At 57.6% G+C, this 27,354-nt stretch overlaps 1 protein-coding gene across 4 annotated transcripts in view; it reads left to right on the top strand.

The window, feature by feature from the left end:
- Nucleotides 1-27,354, top strand: part of KCNIP2 (potassium voltage-gated channel interacting protein 2) — a 44,261-nt gene that overhangs the window by 14,611 nt on the left and 2,296 nt on the right. The window contains exons 1-8 of one of the 4 annotated variants that reach the window (XM_066191059.1): nt 18,367-18,495; nt 22,533-22,540; nt 25,033-25,157; nt 25,552-25,621; nt 25,708-25,778; nt 26,313-26,420; nt 26,799-26,903; nt 27,141-27,203. In XM_066191059.1, coding sequence (XP_066047156.1) covers nt 18,386-18,495; nt 22,533-22,540; nt 25,033-25,157; nt 25,552-25,621; nt 25,708-25,778; nt 26,313-26,420; nt 26,799-26,903; nt 27,141-27,203 — 660 coding nt within the window. In that variant the 5' untranslated portion in view covers nt 18,367-18,385. Of the gene's footprint in view, nt 1-14,943; nt 14,981-18,366; nt 18,496-22,532; nt 22,541-23,822; nt 23,919-25,032; nt 25,158-25,551; nt 25,622-25,707; nt 25,779-26,312; nt 26,421-26,798; nt 26,904-27,140; nt 27,204-27,354 lie in introns of those variants that run through there. The other 3 variants (XM_066191055.1, XM_066191058.1, XM_066191056.1) reach the window with 3 other exon arrangements.

Genomic DNA, 27,354 nt, shown 5'->3' with positions numbered 1-27,354 from the left:
CCTGCATTCCTGAATATGCCCGGATGACCAGTGCCCTCCTGCCTGCTGCAGTTCAATGATTCTTGACCCAAACAGCTAAGGATGGCTGCAGTTATGATGCACAGCTGTTGATGGCATTTTGCTTCATGCACACTCTTACATCCCAAAAACTGGACCTTCAGCTGGGAGCCAGAGTGAGGTGGGTTTGCTGGCAGCAAGGTTTAGGGTAGGAAAGGGTGTGTGCTTGTCCTAGGATGTGTTTTAGGCCAGGTTTACAAGGGAGCAAGCAGATGTAAAGGATGCAGCGAGCTGTGGCCAGCTCTATTTGGGAAAGCACATGGAGCCAGCTGGCTGTGACAATGCAGGGCTGCCCTGTGAGGCAGCCTGGGCTGCTGGCAGCTTTTCCTTGGCCTTCACAAGCTCGTCCTTTCATGGATGCTCTCTGAGCCTTGGCAACGTAGGAGCTGTGTTCTGGCCCATGATCTGTACATCCTAGGGCCAAGCTGTGGGGTGTGTGGCCAAAGGCAGGAGGGGCTCACGGTCAGAGCACACAACTCTTTCCAGGCTGTGTGCCCTGCTCCGAGCCTTCCTCCACCTCATTGCTGGATTTGCTCCTGCTCTCCTCGCCTCCCCGGTGGCGGCTGCCTGCGGTGGGTGCTTGCGGTGTGCCCGTGCAGCACGGCTGTGTTGTGTGTTCCCCTCTGCAAGCGCAGCAGAGCCCTCGGGCTGCACTTCGCTGTGACAGCACATCCCATGTCAGACCCGCTGCAAATCCTGACTGCTAATAGCTATGCAAATTACCTCATTAGCTGCCTTATTTATTTTCTCTGCCATCACGTTTTCAGCACTTCCCCCAGACCTGGAGGCTGCGGTTTCCCCGGGCTGGGAGGAGGCAGGAGCAGAGCAGCAGCACGAAGGGCTGGCTGGGCTGAGCCTTCCTCTGCTGGTGGCAGAGGAGCTGAGATCCCAGGGAGCCACACACCCAGATGTGGCCTATCTGGAACCAGAAGCTCATGGCTCCTGAAGTGATCTCTGCTGCTGGGATGTCCACCTGCTTCTCCCTCATCATGTCCTGGCTCTGGGGTGAGTCTTGCTGAGCTCTCCCTCCAGCCAGGACCTGCTCTGTCCCTGCCAAGCAACTGTGGATCTGGCATTGCTGGGATGTGTATGCCAACCATCCCCAAAAAAAGGGTGAGTTTGAATTATTTAGAGAGAGAATAGAGCATTTGCTCAGCTGCTGTGGACCTGAGTGGTAGGCTGAGGCTTGGCACAGGGTCGCAGGATGTCCTGCATCCTTCCCACTCTGATTATCCTTCCTTGGTAATGGAAATTTTCCTCCTTCCTGTCCTGATTACCCTTTCTTATTACTGGAAATGTGCCTCCCATCCTGACAGCCCTTCCTCCTTGAGAGAAATGTTGGCATCTGCTTTCCGCCAGCCACAGGATGACTCCAGAGAGCCCACAGATGCCCTGGCCAAGGTGGTCCTGGGCTGGGGCCCTTCTCTGGTGTTGTCTCTGAGGGGTGTAGCCCATGTTGAAATAATTTGAAGCCCAGGCACCATCCAGGGCTGGCACAGGCAGGAACAGTCTCTGACCACCAACCCAGCAGGGTGCCCCTTGGTGATGTGCATGGTTGCAGGGCATCCCTACCCATGCTGGATGTGCCTGCAAGGACTGCTCTTTCCTGGCTGCATTTTCTAGGGGTGTTTATGTGCCCCTGACAATGAATCAGGCTTTGCATGGACACCTGGGGACCCACATACTGGTGTGATGACTGGTATAAAGACCTTGATTCAGCCATGGGCTTGTCAATGCCATGCTGAGCTGCAGGCATTATGTCTTCTCCCCGCATCCCCTTCTGTTTATCTTTTATTTCCTTCCTTCTCTTGGCGGCTGTGCTAATGAATATTTCATGGCCAGGAACCAGCGTGAATTCCCCCGGCAGCTCCCTGCACTCCCTCGGCAGGTACCAACCCAGTAGTCGGTGGCTTCGGAAGGATGTATCTGCCAGGAAGCCATCTCGGGAGGAGAGGACCTGAGTAGGAAAGGAAGCCATGGCTCTGCTGTGGGCAGATGTGTTGTGTCCCCCTCCTCAGTGGTGTTGTCACTGTCTCTTCAGCCTCCAAAAAAATGCCAGCAGACCGTGGTGGCCGCATGTCCGTGGTGGCCACATGGCCTTTACGGTTCCCATGCATCCTCTCACACGCGTACAGGGCCACGCTCCGACACAACAACACGTGTCCCCTGCTGTCCCCCGTGTGCCATCAGCTGCCACAGCCGTCTGAACGAGCCGTGTCCCCGGCTCACCTCCCGCCGCTCTGCTGCGCTGTACCGGGGCTCCTCTCAGCGTCAGGCAGCGGCACCGCGGCCGCACAGAGCGTGGGGCAGGGAGCGTGGGGCACGGAGTGGGGCAGGGAGTGTGGGGCAGGGAGCGTGGGAGTGTGGGGCAGGGAGTGGGGCAGGGAGTGTGGGGCAGGGAGCGTGGGAGTGTGGGGCAGGGAGTGTGGGGCAGGGAGTGGGGCAGGGAGCGTGGGGCGGAGCGTGGGGCAGAGAGTGTGGGCAGTCCGTGTCCCCACCTGTGACACTACAGGTGTGTTGCATGGCCTGTGGTGTCTGTCCTGGCTCCTGTGTTTCCAAGCTGGAGGTGTCCCAGCACAGTCAGCGGGCAGGCATGGGACTGGGGCAGGGAAGTGGAGGACAGTGTTGGTCTTCAGTCTTCCTGAATTTGTCCTTTATCCCCTAAGCTGGGCTGGTCCCCAGTGCAGACTCGGCATTAGGAGGTGCGGGCAGTATCTCTCTTTTAAAGGGTCAAAGCACAGTGGGGGAACATGTGCTGGAGCTGGAGGCAGAGCCTGGAGCCATAGTCTTCCTCCTTCCCACTGCTGCAGCTCCAGCAGCAGCATGTCCCCTTTGGGGGCCCAGCAGATGCTCTGGGACACAGGCTGACTCTAAGTATCTTTTTGTGAGATGATGCCCTTTGCCCCACAGAGAGGTGCTGTGGGGAATGGAGCTCATCTGGGGCTGCAGCTGGGGCAGGTGCTGGGGAAGCACTGGCCTCCTTAAGCAGGGAGTGTGTCTAGGAGAACCACAGGCTGGGTTGTGGGGCAGGAGGCTGGCAGGATGTACCCTGCAGTGGCACCCGTGGGTGGATGTGACCCAGGTGGGGTCTTCAGCAAGAAAAGTTGTGTAAGGGTGGGATCAACAGCCCTGCCAAGGGTGCTTGCTTTTGATTTGTGCTGAATTCCTGCTTGGCTTTCCAGGGAGGAGCCGGGTCAGTGACCAGGGTGGCCAACATCTGCTGACCTGGAAGGGACAGGAGATCCCCCATACTGCATGACCATCACGACCAGGATGAACAGGATGGCACTTGCATGTCTCACCTGCCTGGGACATGCTGGGTTGGAGCAACTTTCCCTGTCAGATGGAAACTGGTTGCCAAGGAGCTGGATGATAGGGTTTGGGATGGATCTGCAAACTTTGTTTGCTGTCACGTACCGTGGGCTCTGGCACCCTCCTGTGGCTGTTCTGTCGCCTGTCCTGTATCCCACGGGCCTTTGTGATGCAGCAGCTGCCTTGGGGTGATTTGTGCTGGCTGGTCCCCGTAGCACTGGTGACTTGGTGCATTTGGAGGATCTGGCCTTGTATCACACAGCCCACGGGACCTGATAACTGCAAGAAACTGTCCCAATATGTTTGTGTTGTGGGGTTGAGCCAGGAGCAGAGCTCCTGGATACTGTAGGCATGGGTGAGGGTCCTAAACCCCAGACCTGTTCCCTGAAGGTGGCAGGAGTGGACTGGACACTGCTGGCGTTCTAAATCTCTGAACTTTCAGCTGGGGGCAAGTGGTTCACAGGGGTAGATTCAGTCAAGGTGTTGCATTCACAGATTGTCTCCTCATCTATGTCTCTGTCTGCTGAGCTGCCCAATCTGCCTCAGCTGGCCTGGACTGGCCCCTTCCCCTTGTGAGGCTGATGTCCTTTGCAGTCCTTCCCTGGCCTGGGGCTTTGTGGATATATTATTAAAGGGTTGCAAGTCCCTTCTGTGCTGTGTGCTGTGCCTTGTTTGGGATCTCTCCAAACGTGGCTCAGTGATGCAGTGGCCAGTGCAGCATCCCCTGCTGTGGCTCCCCCTCACCCTTGGACATGTCATGCAGCAGTGTGAGACACTCTGTTGGACAGCTGCCCCCCTTTTGCAGGGCCATAGCCTGTATAAGACAGGGGGCAGACGAGGGGGCTTGGTTTGGAGAGGTGGCCCTTCTTTTGGGGAGCAGGAGGTAAGGTTCCTCTATGCCACCCCAATACAGGGTTGGTGGGAAGTGGTGGGGCTCTTGCCCCTTCCCTTTGGACTCCTTCTTGAGGTATTGGTAGGGACTGGACAGTCTGGCTGTTCTGGCTGGATCATGGCTCCACCCTCTTTTCCATCCCTGAGGGAACAGAAGCTGTAATTTCCATCAGGTCCCTTCTTGTTCGCTTCCTTCCCTATTAATAAGAGATGAGATTTATGAGATTATAGAGCCTGGATGGATTCAGAACTGATAGAATCCTGCTGCTGTGGGGTGTGAATGCACTGTAGAGATGGAATACAGCTGGGAAAATGGTACTAGGGGAAGGGATGTTGTCTTGAGTCTGCACAAACTGTCTGAGGCTGGCTCTGGGAGCAGGGAAATCCCACTGGCACCACACTCCAGTCTGTCTTCTGGCTCTGACATACTGTGCAAGTTAGCAACTTTCTGCCAGGCTGAGCTTTGGAGCGAGCAGCTCTTAGCCTGGGTGGTCTCAGAGTCTGACTCCTTCCTATCCTTGCATCCATCCTTGTCTCCTCCCCTTTGTGGAGCCAGCAGAAATGGATGCCTGAAGATGCAGGACACTTGCAGTGATGAAGGACTGATGCCCAGGGATGCAGGATGCTCGCAACACTTGATTGTGGGAGTGGATGGCTGATGCCCAAGGATGCAGGATGCTCTCGGTGCCGGCTTCCCTCCGGAAGGAGCATCCTTGCCTGCTCTTGGAGAGAGGCGGCCCTGGGATGCAGCGGTGCCTCATTGGTCAGCGGGACCTGTGGAGTCTGCGGGTTGCCATACCAACCTGCCTGTGGTTCCCGGCCAGCCGGGGCGTGAAGTGCCGGGTCGAGCTGGTGCCAAGGGGCGGATCAGGAGCCAGGGGCACCCGAGGCTCTGCCAGCCAGGAAGGCGTCCATCCGCCTCTGTCGGAGGGACCACTGGGCTCCCCGGCACCCCGCATCACCCTGACGTTGCTCCCCGCCGCTCCCCGCAACTTTGCGGCACGGAGGGGGTCGGCGGGCGGGCACGGCCCCGGAGCGGGGGGAGCCCGGACATCCCGCTCCCTCTCAGCGGTCGGCTTTCGTGAGCCCGAGCCCCGGGAGGGGCACGGCCGCCGAACCCTCTGTCCCACTGCCCACCTGCACCGGAGCATCCCCGCGCAAAACTTCCCTCTGCCCGCCGCCGGGGAGCGGGGCCGGCGGCTGCCGCGCTGCCGGGCGCTGCCGCTGCCCGCTCCGCCGGGCTGGACCGGACGCCGATGCCCGCAGGCTCGCTCCGGGCAGAAAGGTTCGGTCCTCCCCCGGGCATCGCCCGCGGCTCGGAGGAGCTGGGGGGCTGTTCGGCGGCCGGGAGGGCGTGCGGCTGGGTCTCTCCCCAGCGCTGGGAGCTGGAGCCATGAGCCACTGCCAGCAGCGCTGCAAGAGGCAGCTGGGCCGGGTGATCCGCTTCTTCTACCAGTTTGTCACCGGGACTCTCTCCCAAGGTAGGTGCCGCCCTGGGGGACACGGGATCTCTGTTCCGTGAGAGGGGGTGTCTGTCTGGTGAACTCTGTGGGGTTATTTGGGGAGGGGAGAAATGCTGTTTAGCTGCTGAGTGCTGCAGCCTCCGGTGGAGGGGTTGCACTGAGTTCCGTGTGGAGCAAAGCTGAAGATGGTTCCGGGAGGCAACAAAAGCCCCTGAAGGCCCCGTGTGGACCTGGGGTGAGGGGAATGTTTTGTTTGGGGAGGGGACTGATGCAAAGTGGAGCATGAAAGAACTGTTGTACAAATAAATTGCAGCTGGTCTGATGGTCCCTGACATGTCAAGGAATCTGACTCTTCTGGGGCTGGAGCCATGTCCTCCATCTAGCTGGACAAAGAAGCCCTGGGTGTGCCCCATGAGCTGGGGCAGGGACACACCCTGGTGCCTGCATCTACCGGTTCTTTTGTTCTGGGATGTTTGGTCCTGGGGACAGAGCTGCATGCTGTGTGCTCCTGGTTTGCTGTCACTGCCATGGCAGGACCTTCACCCCCGTGCCAGCCCCTGCACTGCCCTGCCAGCTGCCCAGAACCCCCTCTTCCAGGTGTGAACCCAGAACCACCTCCTAAACCCCCTGGGCACATCCTGGGGAGGTCATCATGCGCCTGTGTGTGCTGGGACTCTGGCTGCCCTACTCCTGCCCCTGTCCCTGTGTCCCTGTGCAGGGACAAAGTTGGCATCCCCATGGCCTTGCCCTGCTGAGGACTACTGGGCTGCCCCTCTGGGCCCCAGCAGTGCTGGGAGGGGATGCACCGTGAGTGCAGGGAAAGCCTTGTTAGGCCAATGCGGCAGCGTCACGCCTCGGAGCAGGGCTGGGACTTGCACGGCTTTTGCCAGGACTCAGCCTGCCTGGAAAACCCCTCCCAGTTTCTGTCCCCTCCTTGTTGGGGAAACCCCTGGGTCTCCACAACCTGTGCCTATCCTTGGGGCCAGAGAAATGCGGGGATAGCATGGAGATGCACTTGGCACAGCCCTGGAGGCTGGAATGTGGGAGCAATATTCGACCTATGAGCCATGCCCAGCTGGCATGCTACCTTCCTGCCCACAAGGACCTGAGCCCTGGGATGAAGGCTCCCAGTCAAAGCAGGGGACAGAGTCCCCCAGGCCCAGCAGCATGCCAGGCAGTGGAGGCTGGATGTGCCACAGGCAGTGCCAGGTCCATCCCCACTAGTTGGCTCCATTGGGCACCAGCCAACTTGCCTCCACTTGAGTGGAGGGGGCAGAGGATGAGTCAGCTGAGTCCAGCTGAAGGCCAGAAGGGCAGAGCTGCAGGTGATGGAGCAGAGGAAACGGCATCTTGGGATGCTCCCAAACCCCACTGCCTGCAAGGATGTCCTGCAGGTCCTTGTCCCGGTGTCCAGGTCTTTGCAGCTAGGTACTATGGCATTGGGACTGTAGCAGGTGACCCTTAGGACTGGGTTTCTGGAGTGACCGTTTGTGCTGTTGAGCAGGACCAAGGGCTTTCCCCACAGCCCTGCTGGGTGCGCATGGGATTGGGATGGGCACAAAGGGCATGGCTGGCCGTGGGGCGCTGACTACCCTCACCATCTTCTTTGTGTCCTCCCAAGCTCTGAGATAAGCCAAAGTGGAGTGAAACTCAAAGCCGGGCAGCTCTGAGTGGGATATGGGGCTTGCACAGCCTTCTCCCCCCTGCATCTCCCCTCCTCCCCAGCTGCTGCTCCGATCCTTGGGTCACCAAAATGCTGACCCCTCTCTGGCTGTTATCCTACCACATCATTCCCTTTTGGGGGGCAGTGACTCCTTGTCCTTCCTGCATGGGTGAAGGAGGTCCTCTGGAGCTCACTGCACAAGGCACTGGGTGCCTGACCAGGTAGGCCCGGGGCAAGGGGGCCCTTGGCTGGGTGCCCTGGGGAGCTGGCCAAGGACGGGTTGCCAGAGAGGGCAAAGAGAAATGACTCAATCAATTAACCAGATTAAAACTGTGACTTCACCTCCCAAAAATAGCATTTCACCAATATTTTAATGTGCTTATTAATAATCTGCTCGCGCTCTGATTAGCAGCAAGGTAATAAGGGATCAGCTTTAACCTAAATTTAACTCTCCCTAATGGATGATGGCCCCGAGAACCAAAAAAAAAGGAGAAATTCCTATTCATCAAGCTGGCCCCCCGGCAGGTCAGGAGCACCCAAAGGACCTGGGCAGCAGCTGCCCAGCTGTGCCCAGGGACCATCACCTCATTGTGGCCCAGCAGGTCCTATGGCACATTTTGTGGAGGTAGTGTCCTAACATCCTGCTGCACTGGGTGAAGAGCACTTTAGAGGTAGCCACGGGGGTGGCTCTCAAGGAGGGCAGATCCTGGTCACAGTCAAGGTACATGGTCCCCTCCTGAAGAGACAGGTCCTTTGACAGTGGATGATTGTCCTGCTCCATCCCCATCTGCTCCATCCCACAGTGGGGGACAGTTCCCCATCCCCAGTTGCTGGTGGTGCTGGGATGATGGAGACAGGGACCAGCCACCTGGCTACCTGATGGCTCTGGGTGTGCTTGTGGTATGCTGTGTGCATGGACCTGCTTTTTCAGCAAGAAACCCCACTCCAGGGGTTATTTATACACCACCCAGCAGGTGGCTGGCAGGGTGTTTAAATTTAGCAGAGTGGCAGGGCTCTGCTGCTGGCAACACTGGAGAGCCAGGGCGGGGGTGGCAGGGTGGGGGATACTTCATGGCTGTTTGTGTCACAGCTCAAAGTGGGACAGGGGCATGGACTCAGTGCCAGCCTCGGCTGCCTGGTCCCGGGACAGTGTTACAGGACCTGCTGCTCTCCCCTGTGCTGAGCCATGGGCATATGCCAGGGCCACTTTGCCATCCTGTCCTGTGTCACCTGTGGATCCTCAGAGCCGTTGATCTTGGGGAAGAGAGAAGGGAGAGAGGGAGGATGTGAAGGATGGATCTGGATGCTTGGATTCTGCTCCCTGAAAGGGGCACCACTGGCGCAATGCTGTACTCCTCACCCACACTCAGGTGGCCACAACCCCTGGTTGTGTGTGCAGGGTAGGGATGGGACATCTTGTATGCAAAGAGGGTTTGGCATGGAACACTTGGGTCCAGTGTCTTCCTCAGCCATATATCCTGTGGGGGAGCAGACAGGGCCAAGCACCGTGCAGGGACCAGAAGTGTCTCAGGCATGGGTGCAGCTAACCCAGCGTGGTTTGGGGTCTGTGAGTGAGTGTGCCCAAACCCATAGTGACACTGTCTAAATGCACCTGGCATCACAGAGCAGGGACCGGGCTGGTTGGCTCTGACTCCAGGCTGAGAAAAACAGATGCTGATCACAGACATCCCTGGGGAGCTGCTGTTGTGGGACACAGGGAAAAAGATGCCAGACCCAGCTCTCCAGGATGGCAGAATGTAGAGACACCTTTCTTCAAGGCCTCGTGTCTGGAGCAAGGACAGATACAGGCATCAGCAGAGATCCTGGCAGCATCGTTCCCTAGGGAGCCCTGTTTCCAGGACTCCCACCTTCACCTGTGATGTGGCAGAAAGGGGCTGAGCCCTGAGGATCCCAAGATCATCAGGGAACTCAGAGCAGCCCTTGGGCTGCGGTGATACCTTGCTGGCCCCATGGCATTGATACACAGCCACATGTGTAATGAGCCCATCTGTTCTCTGCCCCCTGCCTCCTTCTCCTGGCTGATGGTGCCACTCTCCCCCTGGGCCAGGAGGGTTATTTTTAACTATTTGCCATGTGCTGCCTGAGCACAATTAAGGTAATTGGTTTGGGAGCCTGGCTCTCACACAACGCTCCCAATTACCTGCCTGCCTGCCCGTGCGGCCCCCCGCCTCCCTGCCCGTGGCGGCCGGCTCCTCTGGCGGGGGACTGCCGGGACTGCCAGGACTGCCCCAGATAGCACGGCGGGGCTGGGTGGGGGCGCGAGCAGGCACAGGGGATGGAGCCATGGAGAGGACATCCCTGCACAACGACAGCCTGCTCTATGCCTCCCTGATTGCCATCCTCCTCCTCATCTCCTATTGGTTCACCACTCGCTGCTTCAAAATCATCAGCGGCATTGAAGGTACGGGGCTGGGGACATGGGGGGACAGGGTGGCCCGGCCCGGCCACTTCCACAAACTAAGTGTTGAGGCGTGCCAGATGTTTGGTGTGGGAGAGGTGGATGGGGGACTCCCTCTCTGGGAGACCTCAATCTCCTCAGTCACTTCATTAGTTCCTCCTGGCCGTGGTCCTGCTCCGCTGTGTGTGAGAGCAGCTGGTGGCAGCCCCAGGGCTGAGCTGTGGCTCAGGGCTGTATCCAGGGCTACTCCAGGGTCCACCATGCTGCTGGTGTCTAGGTGCTGCTGCTCTTGCTGTGAGATGGGGATGCAGATGGACTCTCCGGAGTCTCCCACTCTTGTAGGGTGCCCGGAGCTCATGCTCAGGCCTCAATCTGCATTTTGGGGTTCTGGGTCCCTTTGGGCGTGACCCACATCTTTGGTCCTCAGGCGGTGTGTTGGGGAGCTCTGGGATGTGGTGGGGGTCCCAGTTTCCCCAGTGAAGGGTCTCTCCAAGCCCCACTGTGGTGGGATGTGAGTGCCAGAGGTTTGCACGGTGAGACCCCAAGGCAAGGAGCAGGGCAGGAGGGGTGAAACTGGCATCACATGTCTGGGGACGTGCAGAGCCTCTCCTGCCCGGGGTGTGCATTGCTCCATCCATCTGTGAGACTTCTCTCTGCACAGCTCGGCCAGAGCCTTGAGGCACTTTCCACAGCAAGGCCAAATCCTGACTGGCTGCAGGGGCAAGGAGCACCCCTGGTAGTGGTGCCCCTCAGTGTGATGGGGGGCAAAGCCCTGTCCCACACTTCTGGTGGGGTATGTATGCTCTTGAGCATCCCTTGCAGGCAGCTGTGGGTCTGTCTCCATTGGTGACGTCCCCCATGTGGTCCTGTGTGTCTCCTCCATCCTGGGGACAGTTCCAGACGGAGTAATGTCCCTGGGGACCTGGGTGAGATGAAGGGGTGGTCCTTTGTCACACCTAACCCATCTGGAGCTGCCCTTGGTCGGAGGGAATATGCTCTGGGTAAGAAACCCTGGGGAGTCTGGAGATGCTGGGAGCTGGGCACAGTGTGTGACACCGGGACATGGGACCAGTGCCAGGTGCCTGTACTGGTCCTGGTGGGATTCTGTGTCATGCTGGCAGCAAACAATGGAGTGTTTTTTAATGGCTCCAGCATAGAAATGTGTAATCCTGACATGGCAGCCAGTGGGAGAATTATCACTGCTCTGCTGGGGAGGATGGCTGGCACGGGAGAGGCACAAGGGCAGGTGGGGAAGCTGTCACTTGGTGACTGACCTGCCACTATGCTCTTCAGCCCCAGCATCCCACGATGCTGCTGCAGGCATACGAGGGGCTGATGACATTCCGTTCACATGGGCTCAGCAAGTTCCCTTTGCAGAGAAGCTGCCCTAAACCCTCTAGGTCAGGCTGGAAAGGGCTCCTCTCCCTCCAAGTGTGGCTAAAACTAGGTTTCAAAAAGAGACTCATGGCCTGCAGGATAGCCATTGGCACTGGAAGCAGCTGGAGGCTTGAGGAGGGGATGGGTTGTAACTGGGGCTCAGCAAGAAAAGTGGCTTTAAAAACTCAGTTGACAGCAGTGGGAAACTTCTTGCAAGAGTGCAACAGGTCTGTGCCACCCCAGCCTGGAGGGATTGATTTGAGGGCAAAACCGGGCGGTGGACACACGAAATCTAGGCTCAGTGCCTGGAAACTCAGCTCTTTCCAAGAAGAGGAAATGCCAGGTCTGAAAACTTCCAGTCTGAGGAATGTTTCCCCAGGGAAGACTTTCAGCTCTTTCCCCAAGACGCCTCTGATGCATTTTTGGCATCTTCTGCTGGTGTTAGAGCAACTTTGGGAGTGTGCCCCAGGTGGGCAGGAGATGCCAAGCCCGGTGGCATGGAGCCACTAGATAGCCAGGCTATGCCACGACCTGGGACAGAGACACCAATCCTCTCCATCCCCCACCAGGGGACAAACCTGCAGCCTACTGGGCTGGAGATGGGGGTTCCTGGGAGACTGGTGTGAGGCAGCCCTGCTGGGAGCTCTTGCCAGGGGTCTGCTCCATAGCCTGGACGTGGCCATCGCACCTGTAGCTGTGGCAGCTGGCCTTGCTCCTGGGGTGAACAGGGAAGGGTGGGGGGCAGTAGTGGCGCAGGGGAAGCCCTGCTCCCTGCCTACCACACCAATGCTGGAGTTAGGACTGGTCTTGCATCACACGCCATATGGGAATTGTCTGCCTGGGGATGGGCAGTGTCAGTGGCATCCCTGGGGGAAGCGATGGGGGAGGTTGCCTTGGGGAAGACCCCAAGGGGTGCTAAGCCCTGGTGATAGGCCATGACCATGGGTACCTGGATCCCTGGTAATCCCTGTGGCTTGTGATCAAACAGGCAGGGAAGGGCTGGAAGGCTGTTAAAAAAGAGCAGGGGAGCTAAATTTAGCCCCGTTGTCTGTGTGTGGATGTGTGCTCGAGGCACAGGTTCACCCTCTGTTTCCTGCTTCTGTGTGACCTTGGCTGGGTCCCTAGCCCCTGCATCTCTTCCTCTCCTGCTCATTGCTGCACCATTTGGGGGTCTGGCAGAGTCTTGGGCATCCTGTATCACAGCCTCTGCTCCCAGCCTGTTCTCCCAGGCCTGCTCCCCATCTTCCCTTGGTGCTCCCAGCAAAACAGGTGGACCCATTTGCCTGCTTGGAAATGGGGCAGATGGAGTTGTTGCCCCGGACACTTTTCCAGGAGGGAGATGTTGATATGTTTAGCCAAGTTGGCCGCCATGGGACAGACACATGTCTGGGGCACAGAGGACAAATCTGAGTCATCCCCATCCTGGATGTTTTGCCAGTGCCCAGCGTCCTGCCCCTCCCCGTGTCCCCCCTTGGGAACCGAGTGCCTTTTAATATCTGTGGCCTGTTTCCTTAGCAACTGCATTAAGCAAATCGATGGAGGTGGTGTCATTGGAATGGGAGGGCATGCCTTCTTTCCCCTTCCGACCCCCCCATCCCCGCCACCCCCACGCCTCCCTCCACTTGGCCTCTCTCCACTCTTACTCACAGGCACGGCCCTGCTCTGCCTGGGCTCTCAGCCGTGGCTCCCTGAGCCTCCTGCCACAGCCCTGCGCTGACCCCTCACTTGCCCATGGCTGATGGCAGGTGGCCCTGAGTAGGGGGTGGCAGCCAAACCCCCACCAGGGACACAGGCGGGTGTCCCTGGGGATGCGTGGTCTGGCAACTGAGGTGCTGGGCTCAAGGACCGTGGTGGGGAGGGGTAGGTGGGGTGAGGGGCCATGAGACACCCTCACCATGAACCTGGAAGGCCTTGAGATGATTGCGGTGCTGGTGGTCTTGGTCCTCTTCGTCAAGGTGCTGGAGCAATTTGGCCTCTTCGAGCCTGTGTCCTTGGAAGGTAACGGGTATGGGCGGTGCTGTCACCTCTGGGGACATGAGGGGCAGGGGGTGGGTGTCCAGTGCTGCCCCTAAGGATGCTCCAAGGCTGCTGCATCCATGAGAGTCCTGGTGCCTGTTGGCTGCTTGTAAGGGTATGGGATTCAAGGAGCAGAGTATCCTGTCTGTCCCAGTGGCTGGGGATGTAGGGAGGGGACAGGGCTGGCAAGATGTGTGCTGTACGGTGGTGACTTTGATGTGTGCTGGGGTGCTGCGGGCTGGGACTGCGTGTGACCATGTATGTGGGCACTAGGGTGTTTTCCAGCACCTCCACAGGAGCAAGGTGTTAGCAGAGACCATGGTCACCTCACTCTGCATGTGAGGTGTTGGACTCAGCACCAGACTGCAGAGCAGCCAGGCTCAGGCAGGATGGGTGCATGCTGAGCTCCCTGCTCCTGGCTCTCCCCAAGGCTCCCTGTGGCCCTTGGGCAGGGTGGGGGGACACAGAGGGAGCTGTCCAGTTATGGATGGGCTGTGTTGTGCTGAGTGGTGTGCACGGCACACACTTGGCAGAGCCTGGATCCACTCAGGGGACCCTGCTTTGTGCATGGTGGGAGGGAGGTCAGGACTGCTTGGCTTGGGTGCTCCCTGGACTCCCAGGGTCATGGTTGTGTGACGAATCCCCCCAGCCCTGCCCATGCCTGCACACACCTCTCTTGAAGGATGCCACAGCCTCCCTGGCTCCTGGCATCGGGGCATGCACAGGCTGAGGAGGAAACAGACAGCTTCCCTGGTCCACTGGTGCCCTGGGATACTCTGCTGTGCTTCTCCAGCTCTGGCTCCCACTCGGGCTGGGTGTAGTGGTGAATGCTTGCCTCCACAAGCAGTGGAGCAGACAGCACTTCGAGGCTGCACCCACAGGTCAGCTGTGCCTGGGGATAGGGAGGGAGGGGGCAGATCAGAGGGATCTCACCCTCTCATTCTGTGAACCTGATTGCAGGACTGGAAAGGTGGGTGGAAGTTTTCATTACTGCTTAACTGCTTGCTAAATCCGTGTGTTCCAGCAGCAGAACTCCTAGGTGGATCATACCGGGAGGAAAACTGAGGCAGGAGTTCACCTGACATCCTGCCTTGTGAGTGCCAGGGGAAGGCATGCTGACTGTGCCCAGGGTGGATTCCCCCTCTCCATTTATACTGGAGATTTGGGGATGCTTCCCCCAGACCCTGTTTCCTCCTTCCCAGTGCTTTTTCTTCCCCGTGTAGTTGCTCGAAGCTTTGGACCCAAATCGGTGGCATTGGTTGCAGCTGTTCTGCAGCTCCCAGGTGCAATGGAAAGAATGGAGAGAGAGCTCCAGCCCCTGCAGCAACCCTGATGAGGGGCTCAGGACAAGCCAGGGGCCACTCCTTGCCTTGTGTGGCTCCTCTGTTTCCTGGGGCACACTCTTTGTCCATCTGCAACTGACTTTTTTCCCCTAGCATTGGCCACAGCAGGATGCTGAAAGTGGGGTGTCCTGTGTCCAGCCTTGTCCTGGTCATCTGTTACCCCTCCAGAAGGAACAGGGGTATGCCTGTCCCCTTCCACCCCCATTCCCATGATGAGAAGCTGCAGTTCCCTCTGACTTGGCTGGAGATGCACCCCAGCTGTGAGGGTGGGAATGGGATCCAGGTGCCCAGGATTGCCAGCAATTGCTCCCATTGCTTAAAGGTGCCCAGAGGAGAGGGAAACGTGTTGCTTAAGGGGCAGAAATTGGCTGAGGTTAAGCTGCGCCCTGGGGACTGTACAAGGAGTCCTGTGTGTGAATGGCAGTGGTTTGGGATGGAGGTGAGATTCTGTTGCATAGGTCACTTCCCCTCTTGACTTGAGAGGCAGCAGGTACGATTTTGCTCTCCAGGGAAGGTCCTGGGCAGTGTCTGGGGCCAGAAAATACTGCGTCCCCTCCAGGGGTTGTTTACAAGCCATGGCTCGGTCCACAGTGACAGCCCAGAGACCACAAAGAGCCTGAAACCAAACACTAATGGCTTGGGTCTGCTAATGGACACAGGGCTCTGCCACCTGCTCCAGAGCTGTCGATGCTGCTGGTGCTGCTTCCCCTGCTCCTGCTGCTGGCCCACGCTCCCCCTGCCCCATCCTTGCTGATCCCCTGCCTGTGGCTGTTTCTCTGCCCAGGTTGTGCTAGTTGTGCTGTGCCGCCACAGTGATGGGTTGGGAATGGAGAAGCTCCAGAGGGGACCAAGCCAACTCCTCTGAGCCTGGGGGAAGGATTCATTTTGCAACGAGATCATGGGGGAATTCCAGGCTTGCTGAGCTCCCAAACTCACCTGGATGAGGCCCCAGAGATCCCATCTATCATTTGGAGCTGGCACTTCCCTGAAAAAGGGCTTGGACAGAAGTGTGGACTGTCTGCATCCCCTTGTCCTGTCTGCTTGGCACTGTACCCCCTTGGACCCTGCCACAGCCCTGGTGGCACAGGCACAGCCGCTGTCTGGCAGCAGCAATGGAGCATCTCCCACGAGTGCACTATGCTCCGGGATCTCCAGGGTGATCAGTGCTGGAACTGACGTTGTTTACCAGCTGGAGAATCAATGATGGACTGTGTCATCCCACCGCTGTCCGGTGCCATCATGCCTGTCCCCAGCCCTGAACATCTCCTGGCAGACCCATGCAGGGGGCTCTCAGATCCTTGCTGAGACTCTGCATTGGCCAAGAGCTCAGGATGGGGCAGGTGGAGAGAAACACTATCAATTTTGCCTCTTGAAGTGCGGCATCAATAATTCAGTGCAGAGCAATCGGTCCCGGCTGGAAGGAGGGAAGGGCGGGAGAGCCACCCGCGTAGCCCAGCCACAGATTAATATTAAATGAAGTTGCAGATTGCTGTCGGCAGGATAATTGGTGCCTGTCCGGGGCTGTTCCTGCTTTGGCTGTTCAGGGTACATGCTGAGGGGCAGGCAGGATTGGGGGTGTCTTGGAGAGTCCTCAACATGGGGTGTGCTGGTCTCTGCCTTCCCTGGTGGCTGCTGCTGCTGTAGAGCTCAGGATATGGAGAGAGAAGCAAGGCTGGGAGGGTGCCAAACCCTTCCAGAATCTGGGGAGAAAGAGAAGGGAGCAGCATCATGCCACCAGCGCCCCGAAAGGTGCCAGGCAGGAGGGTGGTGGCAGTGAGCAGTATGGACACCTCCTCATGGCTGGCTCAGGGTGAGGGTCCCTCTGGAGAGGGGAGAAGGTGAGCATCCCCAGGGTGTTGGCGAGAGCCAAGTCCTGTGCCAAGCCCCGATTCCTCTTGCTTTCCAGGAACCTCTTTGGCAGAAGTGCTGTGTCTTGGCTGCAGGAGAGACTGGCCCTTTGGGGTGTAATGCTTTGGTCCCTGGGCTCAGGGTGTCATCCAGCCTGGTGGGTTTGACAGACCCCAGAGGTCAAGGTGAGCTTGCTGCAGAGGGGTGGATCTTGGAGCATTGAAATCTAGACCAGGGCAACTGCAGGCACTCCAGGTTGAAGTTTGGGATTCTGTGTGTTGGACTGCACCAGAGATTTCCCCATGTGCAGTGTATTTAACCCTTGTCTTTCCAAGGGCTAGCAGGTTTTTCAGCTGGCTCTAGGGTGGGCAGGGTTGGCTCTCCTAGCAGCCCTAAGCTCCCCAAGGTCCACAGTACCTGCAGTGCATCCTGTGCCTCTGCTGCTATGTGGTGACACGTCCTGCTCAGCCAAGCCAGACCTAATTAGCTTGTTGAATCTCTTCTCCCTCCGGCCTTGTGTTAATCACTTTTCACATTGCTTCCTTCCCAATTCCCTCTGGCCTGATTTGCTCTTACTGTTGCTGATGTGCCTGGAGAGGGGAGCAAGGGGACCCAGCTGGACATGGAGCAGGGTCCCCACTCTGACCCAGAATGGGCTCTGAGTCAGCAGACGGAGGGGCAGGAGATCACTCAGCCACAGGGAGGTGAGAAAATCACAGGCTGGAGAAAAAGTGAGAAACGTGGAGAGCAAAGGAGCCTATTAGGACTGCCCTGCTTTATAGTCCTTCTCTGTTGGTGGAGGGTGAAACCTTCAACTCTGGTGGGAGAGGCTGTGACTCTCTAGCGCAGGGTTGTGTTGGGCTCCAGGGTGCTGTGGGAGCTCAATGGGATTCACCTCTCCCCTGTGAGGGGCAGGATTAGACCCCAGGACTGGGCACAGGTGGGAATAGAAGTGCCCTGGTCTGGGCTCAAGGGAGTGGTCCTTGGTCCTTGGACTGCAGTTAGCGGCATGTCTGATGTGCCATCGATGCTTGGCTACAGCATCCCCTCCCAGGGATACAGGAAAATGTCTCATTCCCCCATGGGTGCCTGCCCTGGGGCTTGCACTGCTGGGGCAGGAGGTGGCCACATCAGAAGCAGCTTTTATGTGAGAAATGCATAGACAACTGTCTGATAGTGACTTTCTAATAACCACTATTGCCAGGCTGGAGTCTCTGTCCTGCTGCTTCCAAAGCAGGACTTTGGGTGGGCTGTGGGGAGCACCCACCCTTGCTGTCCCTGACATGCTACCCTTCCCCAGGCAGCAGCCTATGGGGTACATCTGCACCCTGTGGAGCACATTTCTCTCCTGCAGCAAGCAACTTACCCAGGGCTGGCAGCCCCAACTGTGGCTGTGACTGACTTGCTGGTGCAGAGATGCAGAGGAAGAGGGAGGAGATGAGGGTTGCAGACTTATGTGGAGGGGACCAGTGGACAAAGCTGAGCTCCAAGGCAGGGAACTCATGCCATGCAAGGTGGGATCACTGTTGGGGGGAAAGTTTGGTGGTTTGTGATGGGGCAGATGCATTTCCTAGGCGGAGCTGGTCCCTGAGCTGGTGGCAGCAGTATCCCAGTAGTGTGTGATGAACTTGAGGGTCCCTGCAGACTGCTCAGCTCCAGTGCCACCACGGGCTGCTGTTGGGTTGGAAGTCAGTTTGACTGAGCCTCCTCCACCTCTGTGCACCCACCGGTGCCCATTCTGCACCCCTTTGTGGGTTCCTGTGTCAGGCTCTGTAGTGCAGGGGTGTCCTGGAGGAGGTCTGATGCCTAAGTCGCTTGGGCAGTTTTTGTGGGCTCTCCTTCTCTACAGCCTGGATGCCCCGAGGGACCTCAGAGGGTGCCGGAGCAGGAAGAGGGAGGGCCAAGGCAGGTCTCTCCTCCCCTGCCCTCCCCTCTCCTGCGTTGCTGGATCTGTTGCTGCCAGAGCAGCTGCCAGCTGGGACTGTGTGTCTGGGGGATGGCGGTTGCTGAGGCACCCTGGGACCTGCAGGGGCTGCAAACGGTGGGCATCATCCTGCTGCTCTGCTCCAGCCTCAAGATACTCCATGCTCTGGGCATCATCAACCTGTCCAGGGGAGGTGGGATGGGGATGGGGATGGGGTTGCAATGAGATGGGAATGTGGTGGTGGAGGTGCTCCTCCTATCCCAAGGGCTGCAGGGTGCTTAGGGGAGTTTTTGGAGAATTAGTGTGGTTTAGGGCTTTTTTTTTTTTTTTTTCTGGGGCTGGGGGAGGAGGGCACTGGAGTGTCTGGCAGCATTAGGTTGTAGGGAACTGGGGAAATGAGGGTGTCCGGGGGTGTTTCAGAGTGTTAGGATATTGGGTGGGAATATTTGTGGATATTGCAATGTGTGGTGTTGGGTGCAGGATGCTAGGAATTTAGGGAGTCTGGGAGCATTAGGGTGGGGGATATCCAGGTCTTGAGGCACTGGGATGCAGTGATGTGCGGGGTGCTGGGGGATGGAGACTGGGCTATTGGAGTCTCAGGGCAATGGGATGCAAAGGGCTGGGCTTTGTCAGATGATGGGGAAAAGGGCTGTAGGTAACTGGGGCTGAGGAGGTAAGTGTGATCTGGGAGAAAAGAGCCATGAATGTGGGGTGCAGCACCATGCAGGGCAAAGCTTTCTCACTGCTACAGGAATTGGTGGCTGTGGGGAAAACATGGGGAAAGAGGCAAGAGCCCCTTTGCCCTCCCTCTGGGGCTGTGCCAGGGCTGGGGAAAGAAGAGGATGCTCTGGGTGTTCAGCTTCCCGGATTGACAGGTGGGTGCTGAGGATAGGGCTGGATGTGGCCGAAGAAGAGGACCCAAAATATGTCAGGGCAATGGATACACGACCTGTTGGTTGTGCCTGGTGAGGGTGGGAGTGCAGGCAGCTGCGTGGTGCTGATGCCTTGTTTCCTTTGGCTGCCTTCCCTGACTGTGCCATGGACAGTCCCAGCTCAGACAAGATCTGCCAATAGACTTTGCATGAATGTGTTTTGGGGTTGGTTTGCCTCCATCCCCTCTGCTTCCTTGCTGGCACTGGGAATGTTGTGAAATGAAGGGACTGCAGGTCACATCCCCTTGGGTAGCCAGATCTTGGAACGGGAGGTGTGTGGCTAGGAGTGATCAGAGGAGCAATGAGTAGTAGAGCAGAGGGTGGGGAGGAGAGGAGGGTGCTGTGCCCAGGAGGTGCTTTCAACCTCCTTCTGATGGAGGATGTCCCTGAGCTGCCTGGAATCTGGCTGTGGTGTGCCTGAAGCACATCCACTTTTTGTCCCTGTGCCTTACTGTAGAGGGTATGGATGGCATCTGGGCAATGGATACGCAGAGCACTGGTGCTCTTGTGGAATGCACTGCTTGCAGCCAAGAGGTGCTGCTGCTCTGCTGGCACATTTTTTTGGGTAGCTCCTCTGTCACCTTAGATGTGCTGGTTCCTGCTGCCAGAGGAGGTGCTGATGGGGGCGAGACGTCCCTGTGTGTGGGTTTTGCAGGAGGGTGATGCATTTGGCTGTCCCAGTCCTGCAACTTTGTCTGCTCCATCTGGGAAGCCCCTGAGCTCCACTGTCTCTGGGGATGTGTATCCTGTCCCATTCCCTGCTCGCAACATTTTGTACATGGTATGGTTTGCAGAAATTGTTATTCTGCAGCATCTCCTTTGGGCACAGCCAGGCTACCTGGCAGCACCGTCACAAGCTGGGGATGGGAATGGGGGCAGCAGTGCTGTGAGCCCCACTCGGCTCTGTGGCCCATTCTGGCCCATGCTCAGCACAAGGGCTGTGCAGCTGTTTCTCTCCCAGGCACTGGGGAGTATCCTGGTCCCGAGCCTTTGCTGTCCCATGAACTGCAGCTTGGCAGCTTTGCTGCTCCCAGCTCTGTCCCACCCCCGGGACAGGGACTCTTTGGCACTGGGAGATGCCAGCTGTGATTTCATTCCTTTGATGGATGACTGTCTGGCACCTTTGCTACACTTGACTCTGCATTGCTGACTGATGAGGGTCATTTGCAGAGCTGCTGGTGGTGGGACTCATCCTGACCTCCCCAGGGAAGCTGGGGAGATTCACTCTTTCTCCTGCTGACTGTCATTGCAGACCCCAGAGAGCTGTGGTTGGTGGCACTGCCTGAGGCTGGGTACTTCCCTGAGTAGCTGAGCCCTGCACAGGGATGATTGTCAGCCACAGGTTTTAGGGGCAGCTGGTTTCAGATCAGCCTTGAGAGACCAGCTCCTCCTGGCCTGCCAAATGACCCACTGTTGCCCCATGGGGCCAAGCAGGGGCTGTGAGTGCTGCATGACTGGTGGGCTGCTGGTGCTCTGCTCCCCTCGTGGAATGGTGCTGTGCCCTGGAGCTGAGGACACCAGGGTGGGTCTTGTTGTGGGAAGCACATTTTCCAGCCATCATGATCATGCGTTTATTGACAGGTTACTGAGAGTGATGGGGGAGTTTTGGCACTGCCTGTTGGTTTGTTACTGAGGGTGTATTCTCGCAGGAGGGTGCCATGGAAGGGGATGGGGTTGATCTCCCCATTCAGCTGTCACTGGGAGGGCACTGGTGGCTGTGGCTCTGTGGAAGGACAGGGACACTGTTATGCATCCAACTGACTCTGTCACCTGCATTTCCTCTGGGAAGACCATGGAGGAGCCCAGGCTTGGGTCCTCCATGGGAATGGAGGAAGGGGGTGTCAGCCCAGCACTGGGTAACCCTCAGCATGGTGGCATCAGCTGCTGGTGGCTCAATACAAAGTGGTCCATGGCCATCCTGATGGCAATCATTGCTGGGGGCAGGGATCTACCCACTGTAGCCTTTAGAGCCAGACTTTGGGATTCATTTCAACAGCATGTGGAGGTGGGGATGGGAAATCCCTTCCCCTTCTGGTGCTGCTCAAGGATGGAGTGTCAGTTTGTGTGTGTTTGTGTGTTTTGAAGCCACTGAGCTGCAGAGTGATGCATGGGAAGTGACAAGCCACTTGACCCAGCAGACCTCCCGTCACAGACAAAACACTGCCAGCCCTTTTTGTTCTGTGTCAGCTGCTGGATGGCCTTTGCAGAAGGGTGGAGAGCAGAGTGGCATCTGGAAAAGGAGCTGTTGCTGGCAGGGACAGGGCTTCGTGCTGCAATGTCCCTTGTGTCCAGAGTGGCAGCACATGGTTGGACTCTGCTCCTCATCTTTGGGCAGAGCTGTTTCCCAGCAAGGGGGAGCTCCCAGACTTGTTAGTGGTTTGGATGCTGGGAAGAGAAAGAAGGTGGTGTGTCCTACTCAGTAGAGCCCTTGTGTTCACTAAAGCCAGGACAGCAAAACACCAGTCCTGGTCACCCCTCTCCTGTTGTTAAGCTGCATGTGCTGAATGTGCTCCCTCCCCTGCCCTGGGGACCCTGGAATTGGGCCCCCTTCGGTTTCCTCCTTGAGAAAACGCCCATGTTCTTTATTTTTTTTTTCTTTTTCCTTCTTTATAACAAACTAAAGTGTAACTTGCACCCGACCTGACCTACTGCACGTGCCTATACCTGCTGCCCCTGTGAGTCCAACCACAGTTTACTCTCTGTTGCATCTCTCTCGCTGTGTGGTTTCCCTCCTGCCCTGCTCCCTCCCAGGTCCATCACCCTGGCATTGGGTGTTGCTCTGCCCGCCCTGTCCCTTCCCTCTCAACAAAGGGGATACTTCTGCCTGTCAGGTCTGTTCCCACAGCTCAGCTCTGCTGGAGGGACCCGGCTCCAGAGCATCCTCAGAAGGCTGAAAGGTGCAATTTCCCTTTCCCTCTGCAAATTAAGGCCCTGGAAGGGTAACTGAGACAAAAATCATGGTTTATGTACAACTGATGCCCACTTCTAGGAAAGTCCACTTTCCTCACCTGCCTGCACACCTTGAAGCAGACAGGAGCCAGGTTGTGCTGGTCTGCCAATGCCAAGATCCTAGTGCTCACCCTTACCCCTGTCACTCTCCCGACAAATGCCAGGGGATGTGTTTGTTCATCCCTATACATTTGCACCTCACTGTCACCCTGTTGTGGATACCACATCCCTGGGGAGAATTTGCCCTCTTTGAGTGGCTTTGTGTGATGTTCTGCTGGATCCATGACCTCCTGGAGCTATTCTTCATCCCCAGAATGATGGAGCTGCCTTGGTGTGAGCTCAGAGGGTCCCAGGTTCTGCCTGTGGGCACTTTGGGGCCAACCTGCCTAGAAGTGGCTGCTGGATGCATGTCCTTGTCCTGGAGCTGGGTACTATGCAACACCATTTTCCTGGCATCTGGGGCTCAGCTTAGCCCCACAAGACTGAGAAAGGGTTTGTCTGGAAAGTATTTGCTAGAGCCCTAGAGAAACAACCCCAAAACCAGGGCTCAGGATCCATAGGCATTGTGACTTGCTGCTTGCAGATGTACAGGATGCTTGGAGCAAACACAGTGACAAACCAGAGCCCCAAAGGGACTTTGCACCTTTTGTCCCATTTGTCTCCATGCTGGTGTCTGCCTCCCCTCGGAGGCTGGAGCCCAGCATGGCCTTCATCCCCTCCCCTTCCTTCTTTCCCTACCTGCAGCGTTAGTCCTGCGCTGAGTTTGCTGGCTTGAGGGAGGGAGGTGGTCTGCAGCCATGGGGCAACACCAGCTGGGAGAGATGGGGCTGAGTGAAACCACTGGGGTCCAAATGGGGGAATCGGGGGTGGCAGTGGGGTCAGTGCAGTGAAGGGATCTACTATTAATGCAGGGAGACTTGGATGCAATGGCCATGAGCCAGAGTGGTGTGAGGAGTCCCTCACCCAGCCCTGTAGCCTGGCCAAGGCAAAGCCCTGAGCCCCGTTCCCCTTCTGGCTGTCTCAAAGCAGGTCCTTGGGCTCGGGTCCCAGTGCTGCACTGGGGTGGGGGTGCATGCTGCAGTCTGGGCTGCATGGGGGGTCAGGTGCATGCTTTGCCTTCAGCCCTTGGGTGCCAGCAGGATCAAACCCAGCCCGAGCTTAGGGAGGATGCAATGCCCTGGCTCAGCCACAGGCTGTTTCTTGGGCTTCGTTCTACCTTGCCGTCCTGCAGAGGCTGCTACGCAGGGAGCAGGTATTTGTCCTCAAGGCTAAAGGACAGAGTCTGACCCTGCCATTTTCTGACTCTGGGCTCCTGGGAGTCTTCAGTGCACCCTGGTATGATGGGGGTGTAATAGAGGCACTGGGTGTGGGTAGCCTAGCAGGGTTGTCCCCATCCTTCCCCATCCTAAGGATGGATACTCCCGTGCTGGGTTTGTCCTGGGATTGAGCAGGAAGGTCGACCAGAGCCTGGGCTGGGTTTTGCCTTCCTGCTCCTCTAGCCTCACGCTGCATGTGCTGCCTCCGCTCAGATCACCCCGCGCCGGGTGCCCAACCCTGCCGCCCGTCGGGACCGGGAGCTGATGCTGTGTTAACTCTTCTTCTGCTTGGTGACTCCTTCTTTCTTCCAGGCAACCCGCCAGTCCAAACTAAAAAAGCGCTGAAGCAGCGATTCCTCAAACTGCTGCCCTGCTGCCGGCCCAAATCCATCCCCTCGCTCAGTGAAAGCAAGTGCTTCTTCTTGCCTTTGTGTGTGTTTGTCCCCGGCGGTGCTGCTGCCTGCTCTCCGCCCTGGCCCTGCCTGCGGGAAGGGGCCGCCTCCACCTCTCCCCTGCCCTGGCTGTCAGGATCAGCCCTGCCCTGGAGGGGTCCGATCCCATGGGCTCTGCACCCACCTGTCTTTACCTGTTCACAGGCTGGTTTTCTCCATCTCCCCGGAGCAGCTCCCACGGGATGCACAGCGGCAAGAACCGCTTGGGGGCTGGCTCCGGGCAGCGGGCACCCCCCGGCACTGGTCTAAGGGGTGGGGAGTTTTTCTCTAAGCTTAGGGTCGGTTTGGAGATGGAGATGTGATGGGGCAATGAAAGAGCCTGAGCAGGGAGTGAGTGCAGAGTCCCTTAACCCCTTGTTACTGGGTATGCTTGGTTCTTTGGTGAGTCCAAACCCCTGGTCAGGATCTCTCCCAGCTCCATAGTGCAAGCCAATCCCCCCTGGGAAAAGGTGAGTGTGGAGGGGCAGGGTCTGAACTGTCCCATGAAGAGGGAGTACCTGCTGTGTGCCTCTCTTGGCTGAATGGGCTCTAGGGGTGCTGGTTGCTGCAGGAAGAGGTTGTGCAGCTTGGCAGATGGTGGAGAGAAGCTGTCGATGAAGGTGGGAGCACAGCGGGCAGAAAAGAATCTGGAAAGGCTGTGGGGGGGCATTTGGGGCTGGGGGTTCTGAGGGGTAATTCTCCTGCTGAATGTGAGCCCTGGTGCTGCAAGGGACTGAACTCCACAGGGCAGATGCTGTGCTGGTGGGAGGAGAAGAGCAGGCAGGGAGGGTTTCAGCACTGGGGGGTTTTCACACCTCTTTTGTGCCCAGCCTGGGCTGTACTGGGCGGGGGGGGGGGGTTATTACCCAGTGTCAGTCCCTGGTCTGTAGCCAGGGTGGCTGTGAGGGTCCCCTTTTGGCACAGACACAGCTCTGGCTGAGCAGAGCACCCCAAAAATGTGTCAACCTGGGCAGATGTGAGAGGACAGCGTGTGCTGTGAAAGGTACCTCTCCTGCCCCCTGGCATGACAAGATAGGGCAGGACAGTGCCGGCCTCAGCCACCCTCCTCTCTTCCCCTGGGTTCCTTGCAGACAGTGTTGAGGATGAGTTTGAGCTCTCCACCGTCTGCCACCGCCCTGAGGGGCTGGAGCAGCTCCAGGAGCAGACCAAGTTCACCCGCAAAGAGCTGCAGGTCCTGTACCGAGGCTTCAAGAATGTGAGTACCCCTTGACCAGCTTTGACAGCCCCCACCTCTGCTTCCATGTCCACCTTACGGTGGTGCTTTGTATGTGAACGTTTTTGGGATCTTGGGGTTGAAGTTTATATAAGGCTACAGCCTGATCTTACCTCCAGGGAGTTCAGTGGGGAGACCTGATCCTGTGCTCTGTTTCCTTGGGTGCAGAGAGCCCCCTTCCTGGGTACCTGGGATTCAGAGCCCCTCCAGCGAGGGATGAAGCCCAAAAAATCAGGGAGATGCTCCAAGCAGCCTTTCTAGCCACCCCACCAGGTGCACAGGGCTGGGGGGGCAAGGCAAGGGAGCCACAGGTTTTTAGGGAGTGATCAGCCCTTTTTTTGCGATGTGGAAGTGACACTGTGACCTTGCCTGGCAGGAGTGCCCAAGTGGCATCGTCAACGAAGAAAACTTCAAGCAGATCTATTCACAGTTCTTCCCTCAAGGAGGTGAGTGCCCATCTCCCTCCCTGACCCCATAGACATGGGTTCCTCTGCAGGGCAGAGGGTCACACATGCTGTCTGCCTCCCTGCAGACTCCAGCACCTATGCCACCTTCCTCTTCAATGCCTTCGACACCGACCATGATGGCTCCGTCAGCTTTGAGGTGAGCTGTGGCCAAGGAGGGCATGGTGGGGTGCAGTGGGGCAAGGAGAGAACATCCCTCCGGGGGCCATGGGCTGGGGTCAGCAGTGTTGTTGTTGCAGAGGAATGAAGAGCTTTGCAGGCCTAGTGGAGTTTATTAAATTCCCAGAGGCAACAGAAAACCAATGAAATGCATAAAAAAAAATGGGGCTTTCTGTATTTTCTGGGTAGGGTTGTGTAGGGACCCAGACTGGCAGACACAGCCATGGCTGGGTCTTGTTCAGGCTTTGGCTGAACAGTGGGTCATGATGCACAGTATCCTCTTGGTTGCTGTGACCCAAGGGAAATAGTGTGGGAAATGTACAGGGTTAAGCAATTTTTTCTCCCCCAACTCTTCTTGATGCCCAACATTTCACCCTGTCAGTCCATCCCCAGGGCACATCAGCTTTGGGGCTGAGTTCCTCTCTACAGGAGAATCAAGCAGGGCTGTACCCTCTGTGTCTCTGAGGCCTTTGTGGCTGTAACTCCCATTTGCCTGCCTTGTCCATCCCTGCAGGACTTTGTGTCTGGGCTGTCCACCATCCTGCGGGGCACCATTGATGATCGCCTGAACTGGGCCTTCAACCTCTATGACCTGAACAAAGATGGCTGCATCACCAAAGAGGTGGGATGAGGGGTCCAGACTGGTCCCCAGGGCCAGCACAAGTCTGCACCTGGCAGGGACAAGGGCACAACTTGGGAGTATTGGCTGAGCTCTGGAGGAGAGCTGAGGGGATCAATATTTAACTGAGCTCAGCTTTGCAAATGTCCCTCCTGGCCCTGGTGTGAATCTGGGATGAAGGGTGGAGGAGTGGTGTGCTGCTCTGGGGCTCCATTGCACATGCACGTGCCCACATAACCCCACACTATGCACAGAGCCAGCAGAAACACACCTGAGCACCCCACAGGTCCTTCAGGAGCAACAAGAAAAAGGTGTGGGTTGGGGACCAGGCAGAGGCAGAGCCCTGTGTTGACACTGCAACCCTGCTCCCCTTCCCATCAGGAAATGCTGGACATCATGAAGTCCATCTATGACATGATGGGCAAATATACCTACCCGGCCATGCGGGAGGAAGCACCCCGGGAACACGTGGAGAACTTCTTCCAGGTGAGCTGAGTACATCCTGGGGAAGCAGAGCTCCAGCATAGAGCTGCAGTGGGTGCAGTAGAAAGCACCCCACTCTGGGCATGAAGCAGGGCTGTGCTGGTCCTGTTGGTGCTTGGGCATGCCTGCGGCCAGGGGTGCACTGTCTCCAGCCGCTGTGGGACCTGGGCAGGGGGTACTAGATTCTCCCTAGGGCTGGGGGTCTCCCTGCTATGCCCCCTGTGCTGTGCTTGTCTGCAGAAAATGGACCGGAATAAGGATGGCGTGGTGACAATTGAGGAGTTCCTGGAGTCCTGCCAGAAGGTAAAGTCACCAGCAGTTCTTTTCTGAGCTAGGTCACCACCCTCTTCCTTGGGGACTTTGTCCCTCCTGCTTCCTTCCTGCAGAGAGGAGGTGAAGCCAGGGCTCCCAGGGCCAAGGCTGGAGCTCTGCTTTGGGAACTGTACCCATGTCA

This window comes from Chamaea fasciata, unplaced genomic scaffold, assembly GCF_029207755.1.
Source record: "Chamaea fasciata isolate MVZ Bird 193981 ecotype frontalis unplaced genomic scaffold, bChaFas1.0.hap1 SCAF_9, whole genome shotgun sequence".
NCBI lineage: Eukaryota > Metazoa > Chordata > Aves > Passeriformes > Sylviidae > Chamaea > Chamaea fasciata.
Note: the sequence above shows the minus strand (reverse complement) of the source record. Positions and strands in the feature narration are given on the sequence as shown.